The sequence below is a fragment of the Chelonoidis abingdonii genome, chromosome 7 (genome assembly GCF_003597395.2).
Source record: "Chelonoidis abingdonii isolate Lonesome George chromosome 7, CheloAbing_2.0, whole genome shotgun sequence".
Taxonomy (NCBI): Eukaryota; Metazoa; Chordata; order Testudines; family Testudinidae; genus Chelonoidis; species Chelonoidis abingdonii.
This window is the reverse complement of record NC_133775.1, coordinates 13,489,364-13,511,554: the sequence shown is the minus strand read 5'-3', so window position 1 is coordinate 13,511,554 and position 22,191 is coordinate 13,489,364. Positions and strand designations below refer to the sequence as shown.

The 22,191-nt window shown below is 46.7% G+C and overlaps 1 protein-coding gene across 2 annotated transcripts in view; it reads right to left on the bottom strand.

Annotated features, from left to right (window-relative positions):
• ACOT11 (acyl-CoA thioesterase 11) overlaps window positions 1–22,191 on the bottom strand; it is a 69,450-nt gene that overhangs the window by 35,433 nt on the left and 11,826 nt on the right. For both annotated transcript variants that reach the window (XM_032766912.2, XM_032766911.2), the window contains exons 2-3: window positions 9,048–9,237; window positions 2,711–2,780 (exon numbers count right to left, since the gene is read on the bottom strand). In XM_032766912.2, the coding sequence (XP_032622803.1) occupies window positions 2,711–2,780; window positions 9,048–9,186 (209 nt within the window). In that variant the 5' untranslated portion in view covers window positions 9,187–9,237. The remainder of the gene's footprint in view (window positions 1–2,710; window positions 2,781–9,047; window positions 9,238–22,191) is intronic.

Sequence of the window (22,191 nt, the reverse complement as noted above, 5' to 3'; positions counted from 1 at the left end):
ACACGAGACAGATCTCCATTCATCCACTTAAAAGTTAGCAGCGGCAGTGCCTGCTTCTAGGAACAGGGCTCCGTTTCTCATCTAGTCAATCTCACACAAAGATGGTCTAGGAAATGGACCAAAATACCTAAATCATTTCGCACAGGCCACCTATCAGTAGCCAAAGTGGAAACTTTTATCACTACCAGCCTAGGACAGATTTGAACTATTGCTGAAGGGGGGAGGCTCCATAGCTACTCCAAATTTCTGAGCCATCTAGATGTCATTTGTCATTATATAAAATATAGACAGAGCAACAAAGTACGGTTGAACATATGACATGTTAATGTCCTGTCTGGGGTACTGTAACACTGAAGAGGTTTTGCCAAAGGATTTTTCACACAGTACATGCAGGGCCAGCTCCAGAGTTTTTGCCGGCCCACGCAGAAAAAGCCATGATCTGCATCTCTACTGCTGCCGCTTCAGTCTTCGGCAGCAATTCAACAGCAGGTCCTTCACTCCGAGACGGAGTGAGGGACCCGCCGCCGAAGACCCGGACATGCCGCCCCTTATCGTTGGCCACCCCAAGTAGCTGCTTGCTGGGCTGATGCCTGGAGCCAGCCCCGAGTACATGACTGGTATGCCTGTAATTAATCCTAGGCCACTACATTATTGAACTAGCTGTCCTTCTGGATCTCTTTCAAAAAAAAGAGAGGGGTTTTATCTAGCTTATTATTAGTTCACTAAGTTTGCTGCTAAATATTCTATTCCAGCCGCTGCAGGTTAGTGCTGAGAGACAACCACACACACGTCAAGGTTTGGTTTAGAAAACAATCCAAACAGGTGACTGAATGCTCATCTCAAGCTCTCAAGGCTCAACAGCTGGCTGCGTGTCTCCTGAGAACAGACTGGCACAAAATTTCTGATGCTATGCCTTCTACTTCCTGTCAGGTTCGAGATACAGGTACCACTTATCCTCTGCCTTCCTGGGTCTGACTGGGACAAGAATCAGATGTAAAATAAATGGAATGCATTTAAAAAAGAGCCTCTGATAAGGTTTGGCTTCAGGTTTGAATCAAGGTTCAGGTCAGCTCTCCTATCTGAATCAGTATACCCATTAAGGGACTGTCCCTTAGCAGTTAACGCACCATCAGGATTTTCCTAGGAGGTCTGATAGGACAGAAGATACATGACTGATGGATGCAGCCACTACCTTCAGGAGCAGCTGTGCATTTAGAGCCATAAGGATGGTTTATAACGGTAACTGTGTCAGTGTAACCAACCATCTGTAATGGCCAACAGTTCTGTGCACCTAAAGTAAAGGGTTTGTCCACCTTAACTGGGATAGTAGCTCCTAGGTCATCCCATGGAAGTTAGAAGAAAGGAAGATATGCAATGAACTAACTGACCTTTTCTAAATTGTAAAAGGGCTTGAGGACATTCAGATATCTTGTACCTACAGCTCTCAAACCTGCTGATCGACAAATGTTGGCCTGAGCCCATGGACTGTGTGTCTCCCTTTAATAATACAATACCTGCAAATCACAGGTAGCCTTTAATGCAGTATTAACATTTGCAGGGAAGTGGTATCTTGGATTGCTTGCACTCAAAGTTCAGAAACTTTGCTGGATCTGAAGTTATCCATTCAGTTCTTCACAGAGCCACACACAACTCTCTAACTGTAGGAGGCATTAGATCTTGTAGGCCAGAAAGATTATGAATAAGTCCACATGCAGTGCAGTACAGTATTTCATTCAACAAAGCTTACAGAGACAGCAAGGATTTTAGAATTAAAGTATTTCTTCACTTCTGGCTGCACACTAGAACGTTACATTACCGCATGCCATTAGATAACTTCTGTGTTCCACCCCAGAGCTGGCTGCATTTCAGCTGTGGGTGAAGCAGCGACCCTATATCTCCTCACCTACTCTTCCTGGAGTGTTATCGGGTTTAGTTAATGGTTGTCAAGGGAGATCCTTGAATGAAAAAGGTGCTACAGAGTTATTTACAGACAGATTTGTCTCCTGAGCTATAAACACTATGTCTACACCACAAAAAAAAGCCATCCCTGCAGCAGCAAGGCTCAAAGCCAGGGTCAAGTGACTTGGGCTCTTGCTGGGAGGCTAAAAATATCAGCGTTAAACATTTCCGCACGGGCGGGAGCCTGGGCTGAGCAACCCTGTGAAGGGGATGAGTCTCAGAGCCCAGCCTCCAGCCCAAGCGGGAACATCTACACTGCTATTTTTAGCTCCATGGCATGAGCACAAGTTAGTTGAGCTGGCTCTAAGACTCACTGCCACGGTTGCTGAGGCGAGTTTTTGGCAGTGCAGATATACTCTAAACCAAAGAGGGTTTCTTGAACAAATAGAAGAGCAGATAGATTATGAGGAAAAACCAGGAGGATAACCAAGCAAGAGCCTCCCAAATGACCTAAACATCAATATTATTAGAAAAGTAACATGAGGTTGTTCATTGTCAGACCCCAGGGGGATTCTAGCCCTAACGTGTAGGTATATTGCAGACCCCATCTCAGACCCTGGGTTCAAAGCCACTGTGTCTTACATTATCTCCCCTTCCCTGTGGATTGGGTTGAGGGGGTGTGGTTTATTTGTCCAGAATAGAAGGGATAATTAACACAGTGTACAAACTCCAGTTCTTCAATATTTGCTGCATGCCAAAGAGACTTTTTTCAAAGCCAGCAAACTGCAAGAGAGGAAACCAAGGCATTTACCTAATCGTGTGCTCAAAATAGATATCATCCACAGAAGCCGTGACGCAGGGGCAGCCAGCATGTCTCTCGGCTAAAAAGGAGAACAAACCGCATCAGTTATCTTCATATAATCAGTGCACCAAATAAGTGGACTTTTTCTGTTCTTGCAACTCTACTTGCAGACTGAACAGACACCAGTAACCCTTGTCTCTGCAGATCCACATTTGTCCTACACACACTGGACAGATTCCCTTTATGTTGAGGGTCTCCACAGGTTACACAGAGAAGATGCCCGTTTGTACTTCCCTTAATCAAAGGCTGTATGTGCTTAACATTGGCCAGCATACAGATTACCTGTCTGATCTTTCCAGGCAACAGACATACTGATCAAGTTAATGGAGCAGTTTTCTTAGCTGATTTTCCCCCTAAAATCTGTCAAACATATCGTAACAGTTAAACCAATTGTACATTCTACTAAACAGAGATAAATTAGATTACATGTTTAAAAATTATATCTGTGTTCTCCAGTCTCCTTCCACATTCTTGTCTGTTGTTAGGATGTGTATTTATCTTGTAAGCAATTGGTGGATAGTTTATATTTTAAAGACATCCTAGCTATACATTGGAAACTGGTCTCGTTATCTCCTGTGGCTTGAAGATCTCCAAGAGCATGGGTTCTAGAAATACAAATACCTACCTCTTATACAGTGCTTTTCATTAGCAGACCTTAAAAAGCTTCACAAGTGAGAGTGTATTTAGCCTCAAAACACCCTTGTGAGGTAGGGAAGTGCCGTTATCCCCATTTTTACAGATGGGGAACTGCAGCACAGAGAGATTAAGTGACTTGCTTAAGGTCACACAGAAAGTGTGTGGCAGAACAGTGAATTGACCCTGGGCTCCCAAATCCTAGCCTAGTGCCCTAATGACGGCCCCGTCCTCCCTCTAAAGCTTTCTTGAAAGTGCAATCCCCGAAGTAGAAACCCACTTAAGGACAGCATCGTGTATCAAGCTCTTGCCAACATTCTACTTAAAATCCCAGTGCCCACTGAGTTTTTACAATCTCATTTGATAAGGATGCATGACAGCAGGCAAAGGCCCTGTGTGCCAAGTTTCAGCTAGAAGCTATGCTTAGGTCTCTACCAAATTCACAGCCATGAAAAATGTGTCACGGACCGTGACATCTGGTCTCCCCTCATGAAGTCTGGTCTTGTGTGTTTTTACCCTATACTATGCAGATTTCATGGAGGCAGCCAGCATTTCTCAAATTGGAGGTCCTGACCCAAAAGGAAGTTGGGGGGGTGGAGTGTCACAAGGTTATTTTGGGGGGAGGCGTTGGTAATTGCCACTCTTACTTCTGCGCTGCCTTCAGAGCTGGGTGGCCGGAGAGTAGTGGCTGTTGGCTAGTGCCCAGCTCTGCAGTCAGCAGTGCAGTAGTATGGGGGGCAATACCATACCATGCCATCCTTCCTTCTGTACTGATGCTGGCAGCGGCTCTGCTGGGATCCCGGCCAGCAGCCGCTGCTCTCCAGCTGCCCAGCTCTGAAGGCAGCGTCGGCGCTAGCAGCAACACAGAAGTAAAGGTAGCAGTACCGCAAACCCCGCCCCACCCAATGAATGATCTTGTGACACCACCACTACCCCCGCCCCAGACTCCTTTTTGGGTGAGGACCCCTACAATTATAACACCATGAAATTTCAGATTTAAATAGCTGAAATCATGAAATGTACTATTTTTAAAATCCTATGACTATGAAGTTGACCAAAACGGACTGTGAATTTGGTAGCCATGCTGTATGTAACTGACAGATAACCCTTGAAAACATGGTACTGCGAGTGCTGACACAGCCTTAGCAAGCACTGTATGAATACCATACTGTGACAGCACCAACAGCTGGACATCGCAGCCAGTTAACCTACAGGACTATTACAGTGACATCTGAGTCTCTCATACACACAGGGAAACAACGTCACCATTTCGGCCCTGCCAGCATTACATTTTCTAAGAGGGGGTTCTCCAATCTTTTCCTTCTGTGGACCACTTCATAGGAGCCTTCCACGGACCCATCTCCCAGACCAGAAAGACGAATTCTAAAACTATGGCATCAGAGTCTTAATCTTAGAGCAGAGTTTCGTTACAGTAAATTGCACAATTGTCTTATCTTTGGGAGAGCTCTCAGATCTACCCATCCACCTCTTAAAGAAGCAGGATCCTCTTCCACGCTAATCCGACTGGGATCTCACTTCTTTTGTTTCTGGACAACTCCCATGAGAGCGGTTTGCCAGGAGTTCCCTCACCATCTCACTGATGTTTTATTCTGAATTGCATCCCCAGGTCTCCTTCATATCTGATCCCCCAATAATCTGAACCCCCCGTTCATTTAAGGACTAGATCAGTCGTCCCCTTTTATCTGCTTTCCCTCCACATTTAAGTTTTCCTGTTTGTTTTCCCCCTTCGTGGTCATGTTAAGATACAGAACTCTTGAACAACGTCCCATAGTCCGAACACACTCATATACACCACCCTGTTCTACTGGGACAGAACTGCTGTATCTGACAAGATTATGGGTTCATCTAGTTTAGCATCCTCCTTTTGGCCCCAGTTCAGCAAAACATTTCCGCAGATGAGAGTAATCCCATCCCTCTCCAGCAAAGCACTAGCATGTGCAAAACTTTAAGAGCAAGTCCCCTGGTTTCAACGGCACACACTTAACTGTTTGCTGAATTGGTGTCATGACTGAGATGCAGGCAGTGATGCCTCGTGGTTAGAATAGAAGTCTGCCCCGAGGTTGGCACTCATGTTCTTGAGTCACTACAGGCTGCTTGACAAGAACACTCCTGTATTAGCCAGGAAACAGACTGAAACTTTCTAATAGCAGGAACAAATCTGCTCGCTAGTTTTTAACCAATGCTGTTCCTGCATATTCTCACGTTTGCTCTGTTAATACCTGATCAGACGAAAGTCCTGTAGCAAAGACTGTAATATTAGCTCTCTGTTATATTTTAGGCTGTCCATTCTCAGAGGTATCCTGTCCACAACAACTTCCATCCCTATAGATTGAGCTTTTATGACCTCATCAGATGGGCAGAGAGGAGAGGGAGCTGGGGGGGGGGGGGGGCTACAGGAAAAGAGAGTAGGATTTGTCCAAGACATCCTGGACACCAGGTTGCTACCTGAGCCTCTCTCTAACATTACCTGCTCTGACAGGCATACTCAGAAAGTCTCCAATACTTGTCCTCATTCACCCCGACACTACAATCTGACACAACACAGAAAACAAAATATACACAAAAAACATCATATATCACAACGCCGTTCATATTAAGCGACTAAGAGATCACGTCCCACATTATAATCTGCTTTCCCCCTTATACCACATTTACAGTTTTCCTGTGTTTTGCGCTCCCTTCGTCGAGTATCATAGTTAAGATACAGAACCTTGAACAAACGTCCCAAATAGTCCGAACACACTCATATACCAACACCGTTCTAACCTCGGACAAGAATCGCTGTAAAATGCTGACAATTAGGGTTCATCTGAGTTATAAGGGCATCAACCTCCACTTAACACATTGGCCCCAAGATTCAAAGCAATAAATTCCGCAGAAAAGAGTAAATATCCACCTCTCTCGCAAAGCACGGAGGCATGTGCGCAAAACTCTTAAGAGACAAGTCCCACAACTGTTCACACGGCACAACTGGACACTGTATTTGCGTGCAGACCTTGAAGTGGGCATGACTGAGATCGAGCACAGTGATCTCGTGGTTAGAAACGAACTCTGGCCCCGACGGTATGGCACGTCAATACCCTTCGAGTACTATCTAGAGCTGCTTGACAAAGACACACTCACTGTAATTAGCCACGAAAAAAGACTGAAACTTCTATAGCAGGGGAAGGAAAGTCTGCTCGCAGTAGATTACAACCCCAAGACAGAGTCATCTCCAGCACAGGACATCATCCATCGAGTTGGCTCTGCTTAAGTCTACCAAAAGGTACATAGAGACAGCACATACGCAAAGTCCTGTAGCAAAGACAGAGCTAAATAAATGCCTGTAAGATTAGGCGTACATTACTTCTAGAAGCGCTATCCTGTCCGCACCACAACAGAGTGACCACAATTAGGATTTAGACATCTTTGCTAATAGTACCTCATCAGTATAGGCCACTTCAGAGAGGAGAGGGAGACTGGGGGGGGGGGAAGAGCTAGGTGGAACAAGATCCCTCTCAATGAAGTTGTTTCAGCCTACATCAGGCTGACTGTCTCATCTTGTGCAGACATTAAGAGCAATTCTCAAAGCACAACACACCTACCTTTCAGCCTCGCTAAAACCAGTCTACAACACATGCAAGTCTGACAGATGAGGGACCCATGACCATTTGAAGACAACCAGGAGAATGGTACCATGTGGTGTCCCATAGCATGTTTCAAAACCAAGCACTGAACAAGATCAGTATTGAGGTACCTGGGAACGAAATCTGACAGTTATTAAAAAGGTTAACATTCCTTGTTAGGGCCACAGCTGTTCTCTAGTCTCTATAGAGAACATGAGGGGTACACCATTGATTTCACAGCAACAGGAAGGTGACGGTTCCTATCGAGAATGGAGCGTGAGTGAAAGAAAACAAGGGGGCAGACAGTGCACAAAAGATGATTTGGATCAGACCACCCTGGCCCACCTTAACAAGCAGCTGTAAGCAAGGTGGGTGTGGCTCCCCTCCTCCACAGGAGGGTTGAGCCCCGCCATCTTCCCCCAGGGCGGAAACTTCCGGGCGGAAGCCCCGGGCCTCTAAAGTTTCAAGGCGGCGACCCGGAAAGTATAAAAGCTGGCGCACACGGCCTTCAGTTTCAGCTCAGCTGCCGGCCAGAGCAGAAGTGCCGGCCGACCCTTCGTCGTGGGAGGCTGCGGAGCCCCGGGACAGGGTATCGGGCCCTTGCCAAACCCAACCCGCAGCAACCGCGCGCTGAGGCTGCGAACTACACCGGCTACCCAGCCTAACTACGGGCCTGGAGGAGCATCGACCAGACCTTGGCCCAGCTACCAGAGGTGCTACTGGATCTACCCCTGGCCCGGAACTGGGAGAAGCCCATGACGGTCGACGACCCGGCGGACCAGTAGGCAGCGAAGGGGAATGGGAAGTAGCCCGAGGCGGCTACCACAGTCAAGCGCAGAAGGCCCGAGCCGATGACGTTGTGTTCGGTCAGGATCCCACACTGATTGCGCTGTCAGTGTGTTTTGGGCTGGATCCCCACTGACTGCACGCAGCGACGCCGCTACTAGGGCCACGGGCTGGAACGCAGAGGATGGGTGGGCCTTGCGTCCCCCTGCCACCCGTAACCGGTGGCAGTATCCCCTTTCACCCACACTCCAAAGCTACCGTGTGTTTGCTGCCGTGCCTGCCCAAAAGGGCAGAGCCCTCCTGAACTTATTTGCTGACTCTGCCCTGCCCAAAGGACCAGGCCGCCCTGACTGTTTGCCTGCTCTGCCCTGCCCAAAGGGCCAGAGCCCTCTGAACTATTTGTTGCTCGGCCAATGCCCAAGGGCCAGAGCTTATGAACTATTGCTGCTCTGCTTCTGCCCTGCCCACAAAGGGCCGGAAGCCTATGCACTAGTGTTATGGTGCCCCGCCCGAACCAAGGGCTGGCCCCTATTGACCTGGTTGCTGCCTGCCCTCCCCAAAGGGGCCAGAGGTATAGCGGACCGTTCGTTTGGTGCCCGCCTATATCCAAGGCAGGGCCCCTACTGACTTTGCTGTGTCCCAGTCCGCTCCACAGGGACCGAACGCCCGGACAGTGGACTGCGGACCCGAGGGACAGGACCCAGCGAGAACAGGACGAGGCCGGTGTGGCTCCCCTCCTCCACAGAGAGGGTTGAGCCCCGGCTTCCCTCATCACACAGCCCTGAAGCCCTGAGCTAGCCTAGCGGATGTTAGCATTGCCAAACGTCCAGTTTTCGATCAGAGAGTCCAATTGAAAGGGGATCTGTACAGAGTCTGCCCACATGTACTGACTGGACACAAAAGTCCAGCTACCATAGCTGTGGGGGTGGGGGGGGAGGCGCCAAGTCACCAGCCCACGCCAGCCCCTGCTCAGCTGGGCCACCTCCTACCTGCATCTGGGGGGCAGGCAGGCTCCTGTCCTAGCCCTGGGGCAGAGGGAGCCCAGCTGGTGGAGGGGAGGGGAGAGGAGAGAGCAGCGAGTGATGGGGACAGGGCCTTGGGGGAAGAGACAAGGCAGGGGTGGGGGGAAGAGGTTCCAGCTCTCCTGCTGCAGTGTTCGGTTTTCAGAAAGTTGGCAGCCCTCAGGCGTTGCTTCTGTACAGCTGGTGAGTGGCCAAACTCCGTGGCACAGCTCCGCTTACCAGAGAGGCAGGCTGTGGTGTCAATCCACTTCAGCAGCTGCCCGATGCTCAGCTCGCCACAGTGGTTTGTGTGGCATGGCAGCACCAGCTGGCTCATCTGCACCTCGGTGGGATTGCGATACTGCTCCCCTCTCTCCATGCCCAGCGTCGGGTCAGCCAGGGCCCCGGCGGGAAGTGCGGACGCTGAGCCCTATTAGGGAGAACACACATGGAACTCAGCCCCTGCAGCAGCGAGCAGGGGCCCGGCCGCAGCCTGCCCCACGCCACAACCCCGCACAGGTTTGCAGAGGGGCAGAAAGGACTCGGGCCATCTCAGGCAAAGTGCTTTGGAGAGAGGGACTCTCTCCCACACTCCATTGATAGAAGCAGCGTCTTCTTTGCCCCCTTAAGGCTCAGGGCTGAAAAGGCCCCCATGGCATCAGCTTGCAAGGCTTGTGGCTAAGAAATAACCCCCTGTTCCAAGGCATTTGGGGGAGGCATAGCAGGAACACATGCAACAGTCCAGGTTAAAAAAAACACCATTTTTTTAAAGCAAGATTCCTTTTTCCCCCCATTAGCCTCGAGGGAGAAGAGAGCCACACTTTGCTCAACTGGAATGCAAAGACAGGCAGTGTCAAAGGAGCCCCAGGGCGGTAAGTCCCCAATTTCCCAGTGACCCTGAAATTCCATGGAATGGAGCATCTAACTCGTAAAATCCCTCCCAAAGCATGGCTGTAACCAGAAAAACGCCTGTGTAAAAGTGGCATCTTCTTACGCATGTATCACTTACCTGACTGGCAAAAAGGCAGTTTCTCCTTTCTGGTTAGCACAGTTGTGCCTTAGGCATCATTATTTATCATCTATATAGCACCAAGAGGCCCCTTTCTTGGTGCTCAGCCCCAAAGAACTCGCAGAATTGTCAGCCAAGTGCCAAAGAATCAATCTTCACTCCTGGAGATGGGGCTTAAGCCAGGCCACAAACTGGGTCTGGACCCAGACTGGCCCAAAGTTTGGGGTGTGGCAGTGACTGGTGAGGTTTCGGTTCTGGCCCACCTCTAGTTACCAGGCAGGAACTGGAAGTAGTGCTGGGCAGAAAATATTCTTTTCGCCCTTGGAAAAGCTCAACAATAAAAACCAAAATATTTTGATTCAAAAAAGGCACCTTATGGATGCTGTAGTCCCATGGTAGGCCAGGGCCTGGACTTCCTCCCTTCACCCAGAGTGGAGAAAGTAGTGCATTGTGGAAGGTATAGTCCAGCCAGGGAGCTTATCCCATGAAAAAGAATGGGCGCATAGGGCAGCCGGGACTACAACTCCCATGAGGCACCACAATGCCACTTTTTAAATCAAAATATTTCAGTTACCAGCCAAAGTATTTCAGTTTTCAGTATAGCATGAAATATAAATTCTCCACAGAAAGCTGACACTTTTCAAAAGAGTCATTTAGTCAAAGACCCAATGTTCTGTTTAAAAACAGCTTAGATAGAAAGTTTTCCACCAACCTGCCTTTAGATCAGAAAGAGCACAGCACAGGCTGTTTGCAGGGCTGCCCACTCCAGGACTCCCTGAACACTATCAGATCAAATACTGACCCTACATTGCCATGCCTGTGTACAGTCAGACTGATAGGAACAGCAGCAACTCACGCAGTAGTTTATGCTACTTACTGTGTACCATATTTGAGCCCTGGGCTCTTTGAAACATGATACTATTTTCTATTTTATTTATTAAAGATGTGGAATGTAACACACTAATGTACTTCTCAGAACTCCATGTTTTACTAGCCAGATTACCCCTAGATCTGGGGCTTTCTACTTCCCCATTTGTCTGGCTGCTTTGGCTTTATGCAAACTGAAGGTCTCTGACTCATGAAGCCAAATTTGTTCCTGAGTGGAACTCCAAGTAAAGGGACACTAACCTAAACAATAAATAAAGTCGTTGTTTTTTGGGGGGGAGGGTGGGAAGCATATTTATTTTACTTTGTGGCTGAATCTACCCAGCTTCACAGCTTCCCCTTCCAAGTCAGTTTCCCATTTGAGTCTTTCACAAAGCAAAGGGGCGGGGGGGGAGGGAAGACAACCAAAAAGCAATTGTGATTGTAAAGCCACACACACAAAACACCCAAAAAAAAGCAAGGACAGGTTCAGAAAACTAATTTTATAAACAGACTAGACAATCATGCTGCGTCCTTTTATCTCAGTGAAGTTATACCAGGGATGAACTTGACCCCTGATGAGTAACTGACCAGACACACCAGTCTAGATTTTGTTCCTGAACTTTTCTCTTCTGTCTGAGCTAGCAGCATCTCTCTCTATACAAAATCCTTGTGGCAGCAGCTTCTCTTTCATACAGTCTGCAGACAACAACATTTAAATGGTTTTGTTTTCAAAATTAAGCCTCCTCTGTTGAAACGTCCCTGTCCTTTTGGGCTTGGCACAGCTGAGCACAGCGCAGTCACTCAAAGCAGCTTTATCCTCCTCTCCCGCATTTCTAATAGGAGAGCTCCGTTTCCATAGCTACTGTTATACGACGTTCCAGAAATGGTTCAATTCTCAGGTTAGAGATTACAATGTGTGTCAAGTACATTTGTATTAAAAATATCATGCCATCACGGGGTGAGCTGGATTCCAGGTCCTCCACTAGCCACAGAGCACTGCAGGATCACTGCATTCCGTGGAATTCACAAGCCACAAGTGTTACATGCCAAGAGGAGCTCAGCTTTCGTTAACTCTTGTGGAGTCTTTTTAAAACACAAACCAACCTGCTAGTCCATTTTGTGACTTCCTAACCTCCCCACACTGGCAACATGCCAGAACACTATTTTTAGAAGTCAGCCTTAAAGTTACAAACCAGCCAATCGGCATTCAAGACCTGCGATGGAGAGTAAGCAGTATGTGTCTCTGCGGAGCCGCCTTCTTTTTACAAGCTCTGTGTGTTGCTAGACCTATAGGAAATAAACTGATAAACCCATAGGTACCAAGAATGAATTTCCTCATCCCGCACTAACCCTCACACTGATATAGCACTGGACTGACCATGGACATTATGGAGAATTTATGCCTTTGGTATTGGCTACAGCCAGAAGTATGACACAAGGCTAGGACCAATGGTCTGCTCCTGCTTGACAACGCCTCTGTTCCTGACATCTATGCAAACCACAATCACACGGCATTATCTGCTGTGTCAGGAGAGAGGAATACCTCCGATTAAATTACATCATGCTGCACAGGACAAGGTTTATGAGTAGCCACAGAGCCCTGGCAGTCTGCAGGATTATTCAAATGGTAAGCGGGGAAGTTGGATGCCATTGCAAACAGAAAACACAAGATCATCTCAGTGGCCACAATATTTATTAAGCATTTTTATGGCCTTTAGAGACAGGCAGAATGGAAGCTCAAACCAGACTCCGAGGTTCAAAACCTTCCCAAACTTCAGTTCACATTCCCTCCTGCCCTTGAGTCCCATGTGTCATTCTGTACTCCTGGCAAGCAGCCTGTGCCAGAAGCAAAAAAGTTCCACCAAAAAAAAAAAAAAAAAGCCACGAGAAAGGTTGTTCTTGCTTTATTTCTGGCCCTTCTGAAGCAAGAAGCCTTGGGAATCTCAACCAGCCAGGTCACTGGAAATTTCCAGACTCAAGAGTTTTTTTTGTTTAAAAGAGAATCTAGGTCAGGATTTTCAACTCAGTTGCCTAAAGTTAGGTACAGGAATAAGTGGCCTGATTTTCCACGATGCTGAGTATCCGCAGCTCCCCTTTGAAATCAGTGCAAGTCTTGGGTGCTCAGAGCCTTTGCAAGAAGAAAAAGAGAGTCAGGCCACTTATTCCAATGCCTCACTTTATGCTCGAATTTGAAAACTCTAACCCACGTATTTAAGAGCCTAAATATGGAGCCAGCTACTGAATGTTAGGCACCCAATTCTGAAAATTCTGCCCGCAAACTTTTGAGGGCTTCTGCCAACTGTTGCCTGCGAGGTTCACTCAGCAGTTACTTTTGCTCTGCTTTGGTGACCAGAACATTTATACAGATTTAAGTTTGCTACTTGATCATTTATAATCCTCATGTTTCAGTTTGGATGGACTCAGCCTTAGACTTGTATGGAGAAAGCTATTCTTTAGGCAAGTTGTATCCTGGAATGTTTCTCGCCTGTATGAGCATTTGCAACATACAGCTTTTCAAAATGACTGCCTCATTCTAAAACTCTCCTGCGTCTGGGCTTCAACCCCTCCCCCTAAAAGCCTCAGATGTTTACATATACAAATAAGATCTCCCTCTCCTCCACATCTCCCAAAAGATCATTTTGCTTTTAGGGCTTTAACAGATCAACATAGCTTTATTTGAGCCTAGTCTTCTCGTTGTTGGATTTTTAATACCACACAGCTACTGCAAACTGAGCTGGCCTTTCCTTGAACGCCAGAAGATTTACCCCTTTTAGCAGAAAGCTAAGCTGTGCACAGAACACAGCCTCTTTTTCATTTAAAGAATGAAGGTGCTAACCTGGAAGCCTGCAAGATGCAAGAGAGAGAGAGAGACAGACAGACAGACACACAGACGAGACCAATGGGATTCAGATTTAGAACAGGGGTGCAAGTGAATTGGGGAAAGATGACAGCAGCAGCAGATTTCAGGGGCAGGCAGTTTGTTTCTGCCTGGGAGGGACATGACAAGTCTCTCCCATCACTGCGCTAGCTAGATTACTGCGCACAGCCATCACCATGCTCTGCTTGGAGGAATGCATGTGACTCTGACTCCTGCCGCTGCGCGCTCTCTCCAGCAGTGCAGCAGAAGGTACATGAGAAAAGAACACACTGAAGGTGTAACAGGGGAAGCAGGAAGAGAGCAGAAGAAGGATAGTAGTGTGGGAACAGGAGAACAGCAGATAAGTGGGGCATAGCTAAGCTCTTCCTCCTACTTCCTGGCTCACTGAAGATATCCCAGAATGCACCACTCAAGTGATATGGCTTGCAATGAGATTTCTGGTTATTGGATTGCCACATTGTGTGTGCGCACGAATGCACACACACACACACACAGTCAGAATGTGGCAATATACAAACATCTGTGTCGTACTTCCCTCATTTTACCCATCCTGCTATTCCTACCCCTGAAGTATTTCATAACTCAGGGCTATTACATTTTCAGAGATTTATCTGGTCCAACCCTCAAATACTTTCTGCTAATTGCCCTAGAGGGCTGTATGGTCCCAGTGCTAGAGACACAGACAGGTTAGAGCAGTGGTTTTCAGACTTTTTGTATTGGTGACTCCTTTCACACAGCAAGCCTCTGCGTTTCAGCACCCCCCCCCTTATAAATTAAAAATGGGGGGTAATTTAATTTAATGGGGGCTCAGAGCTGTCAGCTGCATGGAGTTGAAGCTCATGATCCCCATGTAACCACCTTGTAACCCCCGAGGGGTCACAACCCCCCATTTGAGAACCCCTGGATTAGAGGGATACATACTCTCTCAACTGAAAAATCCTCAAAAATAAACACTCTGAAATAATGCCCTCCTCCCAAATCAGGCAGAGTGCTGGGGCCAAGTCAGTCACACACACACAAATTAAACCCAAGGTCTAATTAAGTCTTGTGCAGCTAGTAGCACAAGAAGTCAAAAGCGAAGCAATGACCCACAAAACCTTCATGAACATCACCAGGGCCGGCTCCAGACACCAGCGAAGGAAGCAGGTGCTTGGGGTGGCGAAGGTTGTCAGGGTCTTCGGCAGCAATTTGGCAGCAGGAGCCTCAGTCCCTCTTCCTCTTTGAGCTGCCGCCGAGGAGGAAGAGAGAGAGCGAAGGACCCGCCGCTGAATTGCCGGTAAAGAATGAAGCGGCGCAAATGAGCTGCCGCTGAAGGGCCGCTGATCGGCTTGATTTGTTTTTCCCCCCTTCACTTCGCCACTTGGGGCTGGAGCCAGCCCTGCACGTCACCAAACCTGTATCAGTGTCACCAGGATCTCGCTGCAAGCACCAGGCTGCTCTGTGACCCAAAGAGAACAATTCCTCCAAATGAACATGCCATGCCCCTGAAGAACTTCAAATGCAGGATGCACCAGAACTCCTTGGGATTAGGAATGAGCCTTTTCTTCACTGGAACGTGCTTCGCTCATTACAGAGTACTCCTATCTGCATCTATGTAAATTAGTTACTAGATAACATGCTGGGAAATGGTGCTCAAGAATGCACAGTGTTATTCCTTGGATTTGTAGGACCAAGGCAACTTATTGTGCACTGCAAATACCTTCCTTGGGCTGCTCTTACACCAGTTAATAAGAGTTACCCAGCAGAAGCCATCATGCTCCAAAATTATGTCTCACCAAAAAAAGAGCTTATAGAAATTAAAGTACAGGCTTGCTTGCTCTGTGCTCACATCTGTTATCCTGATGATGGACTTGAATCAGACCCTGCCTTTAATGGAAAGATTCCCACTGATTTTAGTGAGCATTGGATCAAGTCTACTACAAAATTGAATGATCAGTAATCTGAAAGCCAGTCACACCACATTCAGAGTTTAGTACCACAGTACTGAACAGGTGAGGGTTGCTGGCTTTTCTGGGCACCAGGATAGCACCACTGGCACTAGTGATAGGATGACCAAGGAAAACATCCTCATAATTTACGCTAGGCATTATCACGTTTTATGTGGGATAGTGAACATGGAACATCCACCTCAAGGACCTCTTTCCAGAGCAGAGCTACACAACAGCACACTGAGGTTTGCAGCAGAAGGCAAGCAGAGTGCAAATGGTGATCTGTGTAAAATCCTACCACATCTTTTCAGCAAAGGTACGATCTGCTAACTGGCAAGCCAGTTAGTTTCATTGTGATTGAAGTTCGCTGCCACTAAAATATGCAAGACATTCACTCTACCCCTGCCACGGCATTGTGGAAAAACCAGCAGACAATATTTCTGCTGTAGAGCTGTAAACTCTATTGCAATCCTTACCCCAACAATCATCGTGGGCTGCCACTAAGGTGACCAGATGTCTCGATTTTATAGGGACAGTCCTGATTTTTGGGTCTTTATCTTATATAGACTCCTATTACCCCCTACCCCCATCCCGATTTTTCACCACTTGCTATCTGGTCACCCTAGCTGCTACACCTCTAAGAGGTGAAGCAGGACATCACACAGATCGTTGCATGAGTGGCAATAAAGTCTGGGATGAGTGGTTTCCCTAGAGATGGGAGAGGTTTAAAGGAAAAGTATCAGCGAAGTTCAGATAAATACCAGGTAAACCAAGTCATCGCTGGAGAGTTGTCTGAAGCCCCGTCCAAAAACACATTGTTTCTTGTGACCCGAAACAGCTTTCGTGAGATGAACTTGGAAGTGATTTCCAAGACGTAGGCTGGTGCTGGAGGGATGCGTGGAGGGGGCCTGGCATGGTGGATCCTGTGCCTTTGAACAGCAGATTATTATTAATCCTAACACCCCACCTTCACAGGCTTAAAGTGACCAGATATCAGACCTTGAAAAACACTGTAGGACACAGAAAACATTTGGAATGGTGCATGGGGCTTTATGGTCCCACTTTAGAGTCACAAAAGTAACTCTGTAGATTACTATTAAGCATGGAGACACTGTATCCCCCTACACAAGTGGGGAGTATGCTGCCTCCATACACATAATCCTCAGTCCTGTATGGCCCCAGAGAAAGAGAATCAAAAAGACACATCTCCCGTTGTTGTAAGATAGCAGGCTACCACTAGAGTCAGCTGACCACCATGTGACGGGGTATTAACCCTTATTAGGGCAGCAGGAGGCAACTGGGAAGAGTGTGATCATTATACGAGGACTAGATCCAGAGAGTGCATGAAAAAAAATCCAGTGAGTAGCTTCCTTTTAAGCAAAGCGCTCTCTCATAACCAACCAAGGAACAAGGCAAAACTATCGGGTACATTTACATTCAGCTGCACTTCGCTGGAGATGTTTATCACTTGTGCCTGAAGAACCCGAGTCCATAGAGTTCAGTAACATTACTACAGCCCTGCAGGAGATGCGCAACCAAGGCAGCCTGTAGTTGTCAAGCCTTGGGCTGGGGGAATACAGAGTGCTCCGCTCATTTCCACATGCTTTCTTGTAGCTCCCAAATGACTGTCAGAAGCCTGCATTTAGAGCAGTGTTTCTCCAACTCGGAGACTGACTCAAAGGGTTGGACTCTGCCGGCCAGGGAAGGCATGAGCAATGTCAGGGTGGCGGAGGAACTGGTAGGAGAGCTGTTTGTGCTCTTCGGACCAGTATAAAAAGTTGAAAGATTCCCAAGTGGAAATAACCCAGCAAGAAGGGGCTGCTGCTGCTTCTTCTATCTCATATGAAAGACACAAACTGCACTACTGTTTTCTTTGGAGAAGAGGGTAGAAGAGATTCCTTGCAATCAGTGTTATAAAGGGAACCTGTGAAAGATACATGAGCACTGAGCCACGCAGAGATCTCTGTGGCAAGTGTTTCCACTAACCAGGTATCCAGCATGCTTGGTTATAAAGGAATAAGGAATCTAAAAACCACACCACATCTGAGAAAACTGGACCAAGCTCAGATCTTGATGTTCCATGTAAGAGCAGGGCTTTCAATGCAGAGGTCCCAGAATGATGCATCCCAGGATATCCACAGCAAACTTTGGACCACATCCAACCCCCTCTTCCTGACTCCACATACCAAAAACACTTTTGGCATTAAGACTTTAGCTGCTGTTGTAACACAAATAACTTGAGACCCCATTCAGGACTGGCATCCCATTGTGCTAGGTGTTCTGGAGACATGAAGGTATACAGTCCCTCCCCAACAAAGCTATTAACTACATGTGACTAGTCTCAAATTCAAGCCATTTCACTCTTGCAAAGTGTCCCAAGTGACATCTCTGGTTTAAAATGAATCTGTGGCAAGTTCCCCCCTCCAGGTTTTTATTGTTTGGTTTTTTTTGTTTTTGTTTTTGTTTTTTTTGAGTGTGTGGGGGGAAGAGGGGAGGAGAGGAGGGTTTAGTGCTTCTTTCCGGCCTTGATTTAGTTTTCTTTCAAGCAGCTTCTTCACTGAAGCGGTCTGAACTGCTTGTCCCACAATAGCTACTTCGCTTTGGAGGAAAGGGCCAGGATTTTCAGACCTGGACTAGTGATTTTGGGTGCCCAACTTGAGACATAGGGGCCTGATTTTCAGAGCATGGGAGGCTCAGCACCTTCTGGGAAGAAAAAAACCCCCAACAAAAAACAAACAAACAAAAAAAACCCACAACCAACCAAAATAATCCAAGGCTGTCAAGCAATTAAAAAAATCAATCACAATTAATTGCACCGTTAAACAATAGAATACCATTTAAATATTTTGGGATGTTTTCTACATTTTCAAATATATTGATTTCAATTACAACACAGAATACAAAGTGTACAGTGCTCACTTTATTATTTTTATTTCAAATATTTGCACTGTAAAAAAAAAAAAAAAAAATAGTATTTTTCAATTCACCTCCTACAAGTATCATAATGCAATCTCTTCATTGGGAAAGTGCACTTTACAAATGTAGATTTGTTTGTTTGTTTTGATTTTAAGTGCAGTTATGTAACAATGTAAAACTTTAGAGCCTGAAAGACCACTCAGTCCTACTTCCTCTTCAGCCAATCACTAAGACAAACAAGTTTGTTTACATTTACAGGAGATAATGCTATCCACTTCTCACTCTCACGTGAGGTAAATAGAACAAGAAGTAGGACTGAGTGGACTTGTAGGCTGTGAAGTTTTACACTGCTGTTTTTGAGTGCAGTTATGTAACAACAAAAGTCTACATTTGTAAGTTGCACTTCCATGACCAAGAGATAGTATTTTTCTATTCACCTCATACAAGTACTGTAGTGCTCTTTGGTTTACAAATTTTTGCACTGTAAGATGGTAATCACAAATATACACTTGGATTTCAATTACAATACAATATATAGGAAAATGTAGGAAAACACCTAAAATATTTAAGAAATTTCAATTGGTATTCTATTGTTTAACCATGCAATTAAAACTGTGATTAATTTCTTTGAGTTAATCACATGAATTAATTTCAGTTAAATTGACATCCCTAAACAAAAAAATCCCCAGAAACATACAACTGGAGGCTTAAGGAAGACCTGCAGAAAATGCACCTTTCCCTGCCTGAGAATTAATTCTAACCAAGGTTTTGATCAGTTTTCAGAAGATAGGTTTTTGTTTACTTGCCCTTCAGGAAGGGAAAGATAATGACACTAATAAACGACTATTCAATCTGAACAATAAGAGCAAGAAAAGTGACAAGCAGTTAAGTAGACAGGCGCTATAATTAAGACCATGCCAAGAGGCTGACTTCTCCCACCCCTCAGGAAAGAAGGAATCAGGAGCTACAGCAAAATGTCTAAGTACTGGAAATTAGGCTTTAAAAATAAAGTATATTTTTTAACATAATGAAGACAGAAACTTGACATCCCTCGGTTGTCATATTAAATTGGCCTCGTTCACATTTATTTAGCCACACAGAAAGGAATTAAGGGATAGGCACTTATTGCTCCAGTCTCCAACAAGGAATTTGTTAAAAGGTTTAATCTTTTAAAGAGAGACACACACAACACAGGATCTCTGCCTTTATCAGGTCCATGCTCTGAACATTAACAGATCCTGCTTAAGGATGGGATCCTGCATCACCTAAGGGTAAGGTGATGGATGGGGTGATCAGAACAGAGAGAAGTTTCCAACAAAGCACACAGTCACAGATAGTTCAGTATCAGTCATTTATAAAAAGGAGGTAGGTGGAGGGGGAGGTGGGTGGGTGTGTGTGTGAGAGAGAGAGAGAAGAACTAGATAAGCTGATGGAGCTTCATTGTCCCCCACCTCACCATCTCTAAGTTCTAGCCTGTGCTGGTTCAGGCCAGCAATCCTGAGCATGTGTGAGATTCATTTAATATTCACCATAAAACACTGACAGCTGTGCGCCTGCAGCGATTGTCGTCACTTTATAACAGGCCTTGGGTAACATGCTGCACTCTGGGTCGGCCGAGGCAGCATGCTCAGTCCTGGAAAAGGGCAGGAGAGAAAAAGCAATGACGCTAGTTGTGCTAAAGGCACCGGTATCGAGGCCAGCTCCTCCAGTCCTTGGAGCACCAACTTCCAGGGCACAAATATGAGTCCTGGCACCAAAACAATAGTCCAGCAGTGAACGGTGGTGCCCCAGTGGATCGGGGAAAGGCTTTCCCTCTGCTTCCCCCAAGAAACAGTGGATTTGGTACCTAGGACCCACAGATCTCAGATATCTACCAGCACAGCTCCACACTTCCCTTGTGAGCAGAGGAGCCCAGAGCTTCCATTTTACAGGGTCTCCCATCACAAAGGAGGCCTATAGTCATGAGTTAACGCAATCTAAGGTGCTGTTAATTCCTGAGCAGACTCCCCACAGGGCTGAGGAAAGTGGGTAACATTCCATAAGCACTTAAGTCACATCAGAGCCCAAGTCCCAATGAGACTTGGTGAGGAGAAGTGACAGGGCCCTCAGTTAACACAATAGGTGGCCTCCTCACTCCATTTCAGGCACTTGGCTGCATCAGCTCTGAGACAATCAGGTGTTTCAGCCAGGAAACACCTGAGCAGAAACAACCCAGGGTTACCATCATGGACAGCCCGGAAGGTGACGAAGGTGCACTCAACTTACAAATGGCCCTACTGGATCAGACCAATGGCCCATCTAGCTTAGTATCCTGTCCTCCGACAGTGACCAATGCTTCAGAAGGAACGAACAGAACGGGACAATCAAGTGATCCACCACCCGTCATCTAGTTCCCGGCTTCTGGCACTCCGAGGATTAGGGACACACAGAACATGGGGTTGGATCCCTGACCATCAGAGTTAAGAGCCATTGATGGGCCTATCCTCCCTGAACTCCTCTAATTCTTTTTTAAGAACTGTTTTATACTTTTGGCCTTTGCAATGAGTTCCACAGGTTGACAATGTGTTGTGTGAAGAAGTGCTTCCTTTTGTTTGCTTTAAACCTGCTGTCTGCTAATTCCACTTGGTGACCCCTACCTCTTGTGTTATGGGGAGGGATAGCTCAGTGGTTTGAGCACTGGCCTGCTAAACCCAGGGTTGTGAGTTCAATCCTTGAGGGGGCCATTCAGGGATCTGGGGCACAAAAAAAAAAAAAAAAAAGTCTGGGGATTGGTCCTGCTTGGAGCAAGGGGTTGGACTAGACCTCCTGAGGTCCCTTCCAACCCTGATATTCTATGTGAAGGGGTAAATAACACTGCCTTAGTCACTTTCTCCACACCAGTCCTGATTCTATAGATCTGTCATACCCCTTCCTGCTGAAGCCTCTCCTTTCTAAGCAGAAGAGTCCTGTCTTTTTAATCCTCCTGCCCCCAGTCTGGAAGCTGTTCCATTCCCCTAATCATTTTTGTTGCCCTTCTCTGTACTTTCCCCAATTCTAATATTTTTTTTAAATGGGGCAACCAGAACTGCCTGCAGTATTCAGCCCTATAATAGCATTGGCACCAGCTTTCACAAAGCCCGTCCCAAGTCCCAGATACAAATAAACTCCCCTAGTGGCAGTCAGCCACAGAGGGTTGGAAGAGAGGCAAAGCCAGAGGGTGCTAAACCTATAGGTAGGACAGTGCTGCCCTTGCCAGGAACAGCTGCCATAGGCTATTGCTCCTATTGCTCCACTTCCTCCTCTCAAAGCTCTGGGGCTGTCAGATTTTGGCACCAGCTGCGAAGCCACTAAATGGCAACAGCAGTTTCAACTCATGGAACATCAGTAATTCCCAGGCCTAGTGTTTGTGCGACAGGCTGAGCAGCCCCCTTTGTGTACAGCACTAAGCCAGGCTGCTCTGAGCACAGCGCACAGGCAAATCCAAGTTGCACCCATTAAGCTCTTCAAGGGTTTCCTACTGAACATGCCTCAAAGCTGCAGGTCTTCCAGCAGCTCTGCACATTGCTGGTTAAGAACCTCTCTTTACAGGGGCTTGTAATTCAGTCTTGGGAGCTTGCTTGGAGCTCACACACACAAGAGACCAGTGTTCGGAGTTAAATCTCTTTAGAAAGAATGTTCTGTTTTCCACTATTCTAGACAGAGACGCTGGATTGAATCCAGAGGGGGTGTGTAATGCCATGCAAGTTACACATTACTGAGTCTAAAACATCCTGCAGCTTTCATCCTGAGGAACCAGAAAAGTGGGTT